Source organism: Felis catus, chromosome F1 (genome assembly GCF_018350175.1).
Source record: "Felis catus isolate Fca126 chromosome F1, F.catus_Fca126_mat1.0, whole genome shotgun sequence".
Taxonomy (NCBI): Eukaryota; Metazoa; Chordata; class Mammalia; order Carnivora; family Felidae; genus Felis; species Felis catus.
This window is the reverse complement of record NC_058384.1, coordinates 38,764,684-38,776,727: the sequence shown is the minus strand read 5'-3', so window position 1 is coordinate 38,776,727 and position 12,044 is coordinate 38,764,684. Positions and strand designations below refer to the sequence as shown.

Sequence of the window (12,044 nt, the reverse complement as noted above, 5' to 3'; positions counted from 1 at the left end):
GGAGTCTGTCCCAGAGCCCTTCAGCTAGCTCATCTCAAGTTCAAGGCTGAAGCCAAGATAACCTTAGACATTGTGTCTGGGTGGAGGCATTAAGTAAAGGAAAAAAGCACTACCAAGCCTCTGTTCTCCCTTTCTCCATAAATCTCTCTTGGTTTATTAAAAGAGGTGACTTTAGCTCCAGTCACAATTTGTCGATCAAGGCCAGTAAAAAGAGTCTGGGAAAGCACTGTTTTGGAGTTGGGCTGAGGCAGGGAAGAAGAGGCACCAGGGTTTAGCTTCCTTGAGGGAACTGGCTAAGCCCAGCAAGAATCAGAACATGGGTTTGAGTGACTGACATTCTAAACTGCACTGCAAATAGAGCTGGCTAGACTTTAGGGTGGCATAATGGGCTATCTCATTTTCCACTCCATGACCCCTACTTGGAGAGACCCTTATGGGCACAGAGATAACTGGAGGTTATTGCTGGAAAAAAATCAGACTCCAAGAGTGCTAAGGGGACTAGATAACAAACTTTATATCATTTCTTAATATTGTTTGCATTGTGTGTTATGTACCCCTCACTATGAAGACATAGTTTCCTGTGGATAATATACAATAATAAATGTGCATAATATATTCCATAAATGCACTTAATTTGAAGCATTACATAAATTTAATACAAACCAAAGCATAATGTTGAGCACATTGCAGAAGAGTCAATAAATACTTGTTATATGACATGTTTCCCACCATGCAAATTTGGCTCTTTCGTTGATACAGACAAGTACTTTTTCTTTCTCCATTTCTCTATCTTTCTCTCTCAAATTAGTACTGCATATCATCAGTAAAATTGCCCCATTTTGGAGAATGAAGAAGTACCTAAGTCAGAAACCAAGAATCCAGAGAGTGTCCCAGAGCTAGTTAACCTAAAAGGAACAATCTGGTTATATCCCCAAGTCTGCTGCTCTTACACCACACTGAATGATTATCTCTCAGGTAGGCAGAAGGAACAACGTTCTCTTATATCTACTTTTCTATACAAGTACTGACATCTATGCACAGTTTTCATGTAGCCATCAGCGTGCATAGAAGGACAATGTCATGCCCAGCTAGGACCCCCAGAGACAGCTTTTTTAATGAACAGAGGCACATTTTCTAGTCCAACACAACCGAATCAATGTAAAGTTGGAAATCTTGACTGATCTCTACATGCTTTGGCCTCAGTTTTGTGAACCACTTCTCATCCCTACCCTAACTTGCAATTTGCCACCTCAAAGCTACTCCAGGACCTGACACTCTCTAGAGCTCCACCTGTGGGTTCTTCTCAATGGGCCTGCCCTGGGCAGACAGAATCCAAACCAAGAGGCACTCACCTTCGTGGTTGCGGTCAGCCCTAACTGTTTAGTCTGATGGCTTACGCTGTCCCCCTTTCCTGTCAGCCCTTTGGGTGACCTGTCTAGCCAAGAAACCCAGGAATGACCCTCAGTATTCCTTGGAGGCTACCCCATGAACACATGGGATTCTCAATGCCAGGAGCCGCCTCTGAGTGTCTAGGATGTTGCACACAGGGACATCTCACAGCTACCTGGGAATACCAGGGAATTGAGGAGGGACAGTGGGTGGGCCGGGATGGGGCGGTGGCTTCCAACGAGATCCGGAAAGAGGTTTCTTTTACCGGAAAATTGACTGGAATTTTGTCCTCCCGGGATCTGGCGCCCGGAAGTGCCTTGGAGAGGGTTAGGGTGTTGGGATAGACTCGCTGAGCGACTTCATCTGTACTTTTTTTTTTTTTTTTGAGGCTGTCTTTAGCAGTCCCTCCCGGACCAGACATTCCGTAGGTTCTGGCTCTCTGGAACCCGGCTGATCCCGACTTGCGGGTGTTCTCTACGCGCAGGATGGACCTGCCTCTGCTCCATAGCATAGCCGGTGCGGTGTGAGTCCCGGTGCGGTGGGTAAAAACACAGTTCCGCGGTAGCAGAGAGACATGCAAGGCGTCTCCTTCTACCACGTTACCCTCTTTAATTCACCCCAGGGGTGTGAAGGACGCCGTGGCGGGGGGACGGGGAGGGGGAGAACAGAACGTGTCCTCGGGACCCCACGCCCTCTCAACTCGCTGCCTACCAGTCCCGGCTGCGCGCGCCCCGAGCTGCGGCCGGAGCGCGGGCCCGCCCAGCACGCGCGCCGCCCTCGTCCCCGCTGGAGCGCGCTCTCGCCGCGAGCCCCGGGCCCAGAGCCCCCGGGACGCCGAGCCCGCCGCTGCCTGCAAGGGCTCATTAGCGCGTCGCGGCGACTTTGCCGGGCGAAAAAGATTTGAAACCGTTTGTGCTTCTCTTTCACCTCCTTCCTTGCGCTCGTATTTTCTTTTTATCTGCAGGGCAATTGATTCTCTGTTGCACTCTGCTTGTCTCCCTCGTGTTTTCTTTTTCGCAAGTAGAGAACTTTTTTTTTTTTTTTTTTGTAACCATTTCCTCAACTGATATACTATAGGGTGTAGTTGGCCCATAAAAAAAGCAATCACTGCAGTCAGGGGAGTCAGCTGGTTATCAAGGGAGAAAGAGGAAAAGCCCAAGCAAGCCTTGATTTGCCTCCTACAGCGGAGCTGGAACTCAGAGCTCATGACAGGCCTCTGCGAATTCGCAGGGAAATTCCGGTGCGAAAGCCTAAGAAAGTGCTCCAAGAAAAGGAACGGGTCCTTCAAAAACTAAGGGAAAGGAAGAAAGACATGATTGCCAACAGACTAATAATTACACACCACTGGAAATCACTTCCCTTTAGTCCTTTACTTTTAGGATTAAGTGAATGTATTCTTGCTGTAACAACAGCATTTTTTGTTCTTTTTTAAAATGAAAATTAGCTCTATTTACTTCTGTTTGTAAAAACAAGCCATGCTCATTATTTTGGAAAAGAGACAGTAACCCTTAAATTCGAATCTTTAACTAATGATGGTGTATGTGTGTATATATACATATATTTATTAAATATATTAAAATATGTATCTATTTACATGGCTTTTATTCGTCAGAGAAACAAAAGATTCTCTATAGTATCTGCAATGAATGAGACACCATACTGTGGTGTGGCTTGAAACTTTACAGTATTTGAAAGCTTTTTTTAAAGTTTGATCAGTGATGATTCCATATGGTTAACTTGTTTCAAGTTGTTAAAATTTTAGTTTATTATCTCTGATTAGAAATTATCAGAAAACATTAGTGACGAAATACATATATTATACATTTTTGTTTCTGTTTCAGAATAATGGATGGGCATCCAAAACCAGTGGGTATAATAAAAAATACTGAAATATCCATTTGCTTTTTTTGAATTTCACGAAAGATAAATGTGTGATACATGGGCTAATGTGCTTTTAATAGACAATAGGAGGAGCAATGACTTATAATACTAAATACATCAATAAGATTAAATTACATGAATTAATATAGTAGCAAAATAATCAATGGATGATATAAAGCAACTCCTACTTACCAACAGGTGTAAGTCCGTGCTTTAGAGAGTCCTGTAAATTTCCAGTATCCGAATTAGAAGACATTCTTAGTAAAATTACAGGTGGTCCTTTGGTTTAAAGCAGAAATCATTGAGCATAAGAAAAAGTATAGCTTTTGTAGCCTTGAGGAGGACACATCAGACTACAGTAACCCTTAGTGAAAGTTAAAAAAAAAAAAAAGCAAAAAAAAAAAAAAAAAAGGTCCAAGAATTCAGAAAGTTACAAGCAAGTCTTTCCCTGGACTCTGTACTTTTTCCAGCATTAGTTGCCTGCTGTAAACCATGTATCCAGTTACATGATGGTTTCTAATCAGAAGAATGGAAACTTTTGATAGGCTTGGATGGATCACATGACTCTATGCAGGTTGATAAGAGGACCCTGTTATAAAGTGACAGCAAAAGAGATAAGAACTCCTGGCAGATAATGGCAAAGAAATGATTAACTCAGAAGTGGAGAGGTGCTATGCAGCACAGAGAGTGGAAAGTTGTAAAACTGAGGGGTCAGAAGATCATACTTAGTGGATAAAACTCCAAACCAACTTAAATCTACTAACTGAACTTAGGCTTGTGACATACCCCCTTGATGTCATCACCTCTTTGCATAGAGGAGGACAGACGTAGCTCTTCTGACCTCTGTAAATACATTTTAGATGATAACATTGGCACACATTAATTCTTTAAATGATGACTAGAGATATGATTGACACTTTAAAATACTACAGGTAGTATTTCCAAGCTTATGGCTATTTATTCATTCATGCATCGTCAACCAACTTTTTAATCATGCCTATTCATTAGCCGAGTTGTTAATCTTAGCTTGTTTGGACACTGGTCAGTTGATTAAAAGGGCAGCCTATCTATTTACCCCCAATAAAGTAAAATTTATACTTTGAGGTTGGTGCTGGCAAAATGGTGAATGTGTAATATATTTTCCATAATTTTAAGTAATTATTCTTTGCTTGAATCCATAGGAAAAATCTGGATCACTCTTTGCCATGAAAGAATTATTATGCAAATGACCAAGGGTAGTTTTAGGCTCTTGTTAAATATCCCTATTGTTCTTCAAAGTAATAAACTATGGATTGTATAACAATGCATATCTTTTCCCATGTTGTGGAGCAGTTCATTGTTTTCTTATTTGTTTTGATTTCTCTAATGAAGCAAACTTTTTTTTTTTTTTGCCTGAGATTCTATTTAGAAAACTCAAAATGTTTATGTACAGCATTTTTAAAAAAAATTTTAATGTTTATTTTTGAGAGAGAGAGAGAGAGAGAGAGAGAGACAGAGTGAGCAGGGGAGGGGCAGAGAGAGAGGGAGACACAGAATCCGAAGCAGGCTCCAGGCTCTGAGCTGTCAGCACAGAGCCCGATGTGGGGCTTGAACTCATGAACAGTGAGATCATGACCTGAGCTGAAGTCAGACGCTTAGTCAACTGAGCCACCTGGGCACCCCTGTTCAAAATTATATTTTCTTGGGTTAGATTTCACTGCATATAATAGAAAAGTCATAATAACAGTGGTTTAAATAAAACCTTTATTTTCCTCTTAGAAGTTCAGATGTAGACAATCCAGGGATGGTACAATAGCTCTACAAAGTTGTCGGGGACCTGGTTCCTTTCCATTTTACTATCCTTGATCTCTTATCTTCATGTTCTAAAATGGCTGCTAGAATTCCAGTTCTCATTCCAGAAAGCAGTATGGAGGAAAGAGAGAGAACGCCATACTTGTTTTTTTTTTTTTTTTAACGTTTATTCATTTTTGAGAGACAGAGAGAGACAGAGCATGAGCGGGGAAGGGGGAGGGAGAGGGAGACACACAATGTGAAACAAGCTCCAGTCAATGAGCTGTCAGCACAGAGCCCGATGCGGGGCTTAGGCTCACAAACTGCGAGATCCTGACCTGAGCCAAAGTTGGATGTTCAACCCACTGAGTCACCCAGGTGCCCTGAATGCATACTTGTTTTTACGTACATTACCTGTAAGTACCACATAAACATGTTACTTACATTTCATTATGCAGAAATTAGATACATACTTACCCTTAGCTGCAAGGGAAGCTAGGAAGTGAAGTATTTTAATGAGCAAGTATTTCAAACTAAAAAGGATTGGGTGATTATAATTATCCATGTCAGTTCTTTACTGTTCTTTCTTTCGTTTTTTAAGCTTTATTTATTTTAAGAGAGAGAGAGAGAATGAGTGAGGGAGGAGCAGATTGAGAGAGAGAGAGAGAGAGAGAGAGAGAGAATCCCAAGCAGGCTCTGTGCTGTCATCATAGAGCACGAGCAGGGCATGATCTCATGAACCCATGAGATTGTGACCTGAGCCAAAATCAAGAGTTGGTTGCTTAACTGAGTGAGCCATCCAACTTCCCCTGTTATTTTTTAAAATAATCAAACAATAGGGGCATCTGGCTGACTCAGTCAGTAGAGCATGTGATCCTGGATCTCCTTGGGTGTGTAGAGCTTACTTAAAAAACAACAACAACAACAAAAACAACAAAAAACCGAACTTTATTAAAAAAATGAATAGTCAAACAATAACATGCCACAATACTAGAAATGTACCTATGCATGTGTTAAAGGACATATGCCTCTGCTATTCTCTCTTTTTTCTTAAGATTATTTATTTGAGTCATCTCTACACCCAACATAGGGCCCCAAGATGAAGAGTCACATGCTCCTCTGACTGAGCCAGCCAGGTGGCCCAAAGCAGCTGTTCTCGTAAAAATTATTAGGACCCCCAAAAGTTTTTGCTTCTGTGAATTATACCTATGAGTATTTGTTGTATTCAAGATTAAAATTGAGAAAATAAGTTATTAATTATTTAGAAATATACTAATTTATTTTTATTAAAAAACATTAATATGTGCAGTGTATTTTAAATTAAAATAACTCTTTTTCAAAACAAAATAATTCATAAAAAAGCAGCATTTCCAGAAGTCTTTTTTTTTTAAATTTTTTTTTTCAACGTTTCTTTATTTTTGCAACAGAGAGAGACAGAGCATGAACGGGGGAGGGGCAGAGAGAGAGGGAGACACAGAATCGGAAACAGGCTCCAGGCTCTGAGCCATCAGCCCAGAGCCTGACGCGGGGCTCGAACTCACGGACCGCGAGATTGTGACCTGGCTGAAGTCGGACGCTTAACCGACTGCACCACCCAGGCGCCCCTCCAGAAGTCTTTTTAATATCCACCTTAATAGAAAGCTGGAGTCTCATATCTGCTTCTACATTCAATCTGTAGCAATATATTGTTTTTGTTAAAGTATATATAAGAAAATATGGTCTTCAATATATGAAGATAGAAAAAGGAGGAATATTATAATAACTTCTTCAAATAATTTTGGATTTTTTTCTTTGACACTGCATCAAAACTCCACAAGTAATATCTTCTTAAAGACTAGTTGTAATGTGGAATCTGAAACCATATCTGTGAACTTTTTGCACCCTATTATACTAAAATTCATTGGCTTATTTTAGACTTAAAATACACCTTTCACCTATGCATGACTTTGTTACATCTTACGTTGGTAATTTGGAAGATAGAAGTTCATCAAATTTGGCAAATTTTCTAAATGTTGACGTGTTTTGTTACAGAATATCAAAAATTCTATTTATTGGTATGCCTGGTCCAACTCTTGATCCCGGCTCAGGTTGTGATCTTACAATTTGTGAGATCCAGCCCTGCCTTGGGCTCTGCACTGACACTACTTGTGCACTCTCTCTCTTTCTCGAAACAAACATGAAAAAAATTCTATTTATTAATATTACCACTGATCTCATCAGATGTCTTTAAATACTGGGAAGCTGTCAAACTCACCGTGGAATATACACATTTTCTTAAATCCAAATTTTCACTTGGAAGCCTGAATTTTACCAATGGAAAGAAGTACCATCAGTTTTTTCTGTGCAGTAACAGGTTCACTTCATATTTGAGAATTTCCTCCAAAATACCCACGTCTAAATAACCACAGTTTATCTATAGGTCATACTTAAAATGTAGAAATAACGTTCCATTTTAAAAAGCAGCTAGATCAGCTCCCCACTTGAACAGTCACATCCGTGTTTTTCCTAGAATCAGCCTTCATGGTTTGACTTAAGCACTTAATGACACTTGAAGAACTTAAAGAACTATGGGCAGTACATTCAGGGTGAAATTTAAGTTTTACTTTGTGAAGTAGCTGTGTTCTTAGAGTATCGTGTTAATTACTTTTTACAACCCACATCATATATTCAACACGGTAGTTGTTCCGCTCAGAATACAACATATGGAATTTTTTATAAAACAAAATGAGATGTTAATTTCATCTATTTTAAAAACATACTTTCATATTTGTATTTCTGTGAAATTGGGGGCATAGAAGAAATCCAAATTGAATTAAAATAGATTATTTCTTCTTTTGTCAAATACTATGAGCCATTTCCCACCCCCCACCCCCATGTTGAAAAGGAGGCAAGTTGAGATTTCATCTGTGAATAGAAATTTTCCTGGTCTCATAGGCTTCCATATCCTAACCTGGGCTGCATGTCCCCAGTGTGTTGTGAGGGATTTTCAGAACAAGGAGGAGCCTATTACAGAATTTTATGTGCTAGCCTATGATCCTATGTATCCTATGATTTTAGCTATTCTTTTTAATTTTTTTTAATGTTTATTTTTGAGAGGGAGAGAGAGACAGAGTGTGAGCGGGGGAGAGGCAGAGAGACAGGGAGACACAGAATCTGAAGCGGGCTCCAGGCTCTGAGCTGTCAGCACAGAGCCCGACGTGGGGCTCAAACTCGTGAACCACGAGATCGTGACCTGTGCTGAAGTCAGACATCTAACCAACTAAGCCACCCAGGCGGCCCCAATTTTAGCTATTCTTATGGCTTTTCATCTCTTTGAAACAAATGTCAAGATTATTTAAAATGTACCTCTCTGTGTCTTGGGGATACATTGTCCGTGATTAGAAGACTGGTTTCTGGAGAAATGGTTTGTGTTTATGGCATTGAAGTTAGAAAATTCAAGGATATTTCCCTGAGCCTTTGAAGCTCTTTAAATAGAAAAGACTTGGTGTTTGTGAGGGGCAGTGCCCAAATAATTGTACCTCTGGCTCAGGACCTAAGAAGAAAAGTTAAATGAATAGAAAGGTGTCTACATACATATATATAAAAGGGACTATATGTTCCCTTAATGATCACATTATAATCTAATTGGATTAGTTGTTTAAATCAGAGTGTTAATGAGGCTAAAGTCTAAATTTTAATACCTGTGGAAGAAAAGTTTCATAAAGGGAAAAGCTATTTGCAAGATCATATGGACACCTATTATCTCTAGCTAACACTCAGAGTTGTGCCTTGATTAGAAAGGGCTCAACACAATATACTCATTGTACAGTTAATAAAGAGGGACGGGACCTTTTCTGAAATCTCAGTTGGATAAGGATACTGAGTCAATTAGAATATAAATTTATGCCTGTAGCTAGTTTCACTGTTAAATTTTAAATTTTACTTTATTATTTTAGGTTTCTCATAGAAAATCTGCCTCTATAAGTGACTAAAGTCCATGTAAATATATTTTCAAGCATTCATGTGGTTTTAAACAATATTAACATTGACATTTCTTTTAAACTAAGTAAATGAGGTATGTATGTATGCAGGTAATTTATAACTTAATATATGGGTGTTTCTTGAAACATAATTTCACATATCATAGAACAGATTTAGCAGTCATTGTCTGAAGATTCACATTATGGAATTTATGATCTTTTTTTATTTGTTGTTTATTTATTTATTTTTATCATTATTATTTTTAAGTAGGCTCCACGCTCAACATGGGGCTTGAACTCACGACCCTGAGATCAAGAGTCGCACTCTCTACCAACTGAGCCAGCCAGGTGCCCCCGTTTGTTGTTTATTCTGATTACTGTTATGTTTTTATTTCCCTCTCTCACCTTACTTTATTTCAGTTGAAGTGTTGGAATATAGTCTGAGAATGATAAACATGCTTTATGGAGAGAGACCAGATAGAAGGGAAAGAAGAACAAAGAAAGGTTTTACCCTCTGTCCCTGTCCCCTGCCTTTTAAATGTTCTGCTGACTCCCAACCCCACCCAGTGCAGACTCACATCTGTATTGGATTGGGTGATTTGAGGTCTGGGTGACTCCTGGAAGTCAGGGTGAGAACTGGCCATGGCCATGACTGTGGTCCTCATGGGTGTTGGAAATGTCCCCAGTTAAATATTCACATAGCCTCATCAAGGTGAGATTTTGTTGAGGAGACCTGCTCATGGAATGTAGGTAGTTTAAAATTTTGCTGATTCACACAAAGTGAGGGGACTGGTAATTCTGGCTGCCAGCGGAGAGAGCATTTGGTAAACATTATGTCTGTCTGAGTTTTAAGTTCTTTTGTACACATAACCAACCCAATCTACTCTGCATTAACACCATATTAGGTATCATTTGTTTAGATTCATTTTTTTCTTTCAAATATATGTGGATTTCAAAATATGATTTTTTTAAGTTTATTTATTTATTTTGAGAAAGAGCGGGAAAGCATGAGTGGGGGAGGGGCAGAGAGCAAGGGAGAAAGTGAGAATCATAAGCAAGCTCCAGACCCTCAGCGCAGAGGGGAACTCGGGGGCTCAACTCATGAACCAGTGAGATCATGACCTCATGAGCCAAAATCAAGAGCTGTATGCTTAATCAACTGAGCCACCCTGGCACCCCTGAAAATACAATTTTTAGTGAAACTAGTGATAAGTTGAAAAGTCAGAAAGGGCATATATTTTTAGGCATATTTTATACCTATGACTACTTTGAAATACATGGGTCTTCTTTTATATATGACAAAATGTTGGCGACACATTTGTTAGGATTTTACATATTATTCAGTTCATAAAACATTGTCCATCAACTCCTCAACATTCTGGCTATAGACATAAGTGTGTTTCCCTGAGAAACCATGCAGTTGTGCTTGGTGAATACAACCTATCTGAGCATGACAACACATCATGAAATCGTGGTACAAATGAAAACAGTAGCTAAGATTTGGAATCACAAAATTCACAACTTTTGTCCTTGCTTTGCCCCTTACTCAGGGGCCAAGCAATGCTTACTTCTTTAATTAAGCCTTATGAATTCTTCATAAGTAAAAATGACAAAAGTGATGGAATCCAGTGGTGGTGTTGTGAGAAATAAAATGATATAACATAGAAATGCTCAGTTTCTAAGAGAGACAAAGTGCTCAATACATATTTAAATGGCATTAAAAACCAATATAGACCATGTGACTTGGGTCTTAGGTGAGAGACACCTTTCATTATGGAATTTTATTAATTAATTAATTAATTAATTTATTTATTTATTTATTTTTAACGTTTATTTTTGACAGTGTTCGAGAGAAGGAGTGGAGGGGACAGAGGATCCAAAGCAGACTCCATGCTGACCCCAGAGAACCTGATGAGGGGCTTGAAATCACGAACCGTGAGATCATGACCTGAGCCGAAGTCAGATGCTTAACTGACTGAGCCACCCAGGTGCACCTCATTATGGAAGTTTAAAAGACATCTGCAAGTTTCTTTCGTGTTTTGTCTTTGACACCAGCTCTTAGTCACAGATATTATTTGACATTCCATAGAAGATCTCAGATGACTCATTTAATTTAAAAACATTATGTAGTGATTTGCTTTGATTCTCTTCCTTTTTATATGTGGCTAATAAAACATGAAACAACAAAAAAGACTGAATTTCATTCTTTGTTATATGCCTCTGATTAGACAGAATTATATTACCAAATGTACCCAAAAAGTTGAAGGATGATAGCATCGCTAAGTTCCTAATAACTCCTACAAGAACCTTTAAAGAAAATACTATTTACTATTTGCTGCTCTCTTACTTTTCTGTAGAACTTACTGGCATGCAGAGGAAACATTACATTAATGAGTTACTTTGGTCTTTTGAAGCTTATCTACCTGGTTAATTTAATAGAAATAAATACTCAGTACTTTGTGAGAAATGAACATATTTTTGTGAAAGAGGGAGTGAAGTAACATTCACATGTGATGCAAATAACAGGTGCTCAGAACTCAGCCCCTGTGACAGTTAAGAAGCAATTTACATTCCAACTATGGTGGGGAAAACCACAAAACAAATGACAACCTCAGTTTTGAGTAATTCTTTTTCTCAATCAAGGCACAGTCTAACCCATTTCCTTTTGGCATATGTGGGCATTTTCCATTATGGCATTCTGTGGCATCTTACTGAACTCATTAGATACCACCACATGGCATACTTATAATGACTCACATTTACAAAAATACATGTTTATGATGATAAAACATTATTTGCTAACTGATTTCAGAACAGGTTTGTAAATGATTGACAGATCACTAATGATTCCCAAGGCATCTTTGCCAAAATCCAAAAGGCATTCAACAATGTCATCTGAACCCGTATTGCACGATGATGTTAAAAGTTCAGTTAATGAATTACAGTCATTGTAAACTTCCTGAATATACTCTTCCAAGGCATTATAACACATCTGTTAGGAACTGATATTCTTGTAAAATTGGATTTCTGGTGAGCACTGTACAT

General features: G+C 39.0%; 1 protein-coding gene across 2 annotated transcripts in view; it reads right to left on the bottom strand.

The window, feature by feature from the left end:
* Positions 1-3,692, bottom strand: part of NR5A2 (nuclear receptor subfamily 5 group A member 2) — a 137,226-nt gene extending 133,534 nt beyond the window's left edge. Inside the window, exon 1 of one of the 2 annotated variants that reach the window (XM_023247519.2) lies at positions 3,463-3,692. In XM_023247519.2, the coding sequence (XP_023103287.1) occupies positions 3,463-3,526 (64 nt within the window). In that variant the 5' untranslated portion in view covers positions 3,527-3,692. The remainder of the gene's footprint in view (positions 1-3,462) is intronic. The other variant, XM_019821946.3, reaches the window with a different exon arrangement.
* Positions 3,693-12,044: the final 8,352 nt, after the last annotated feature.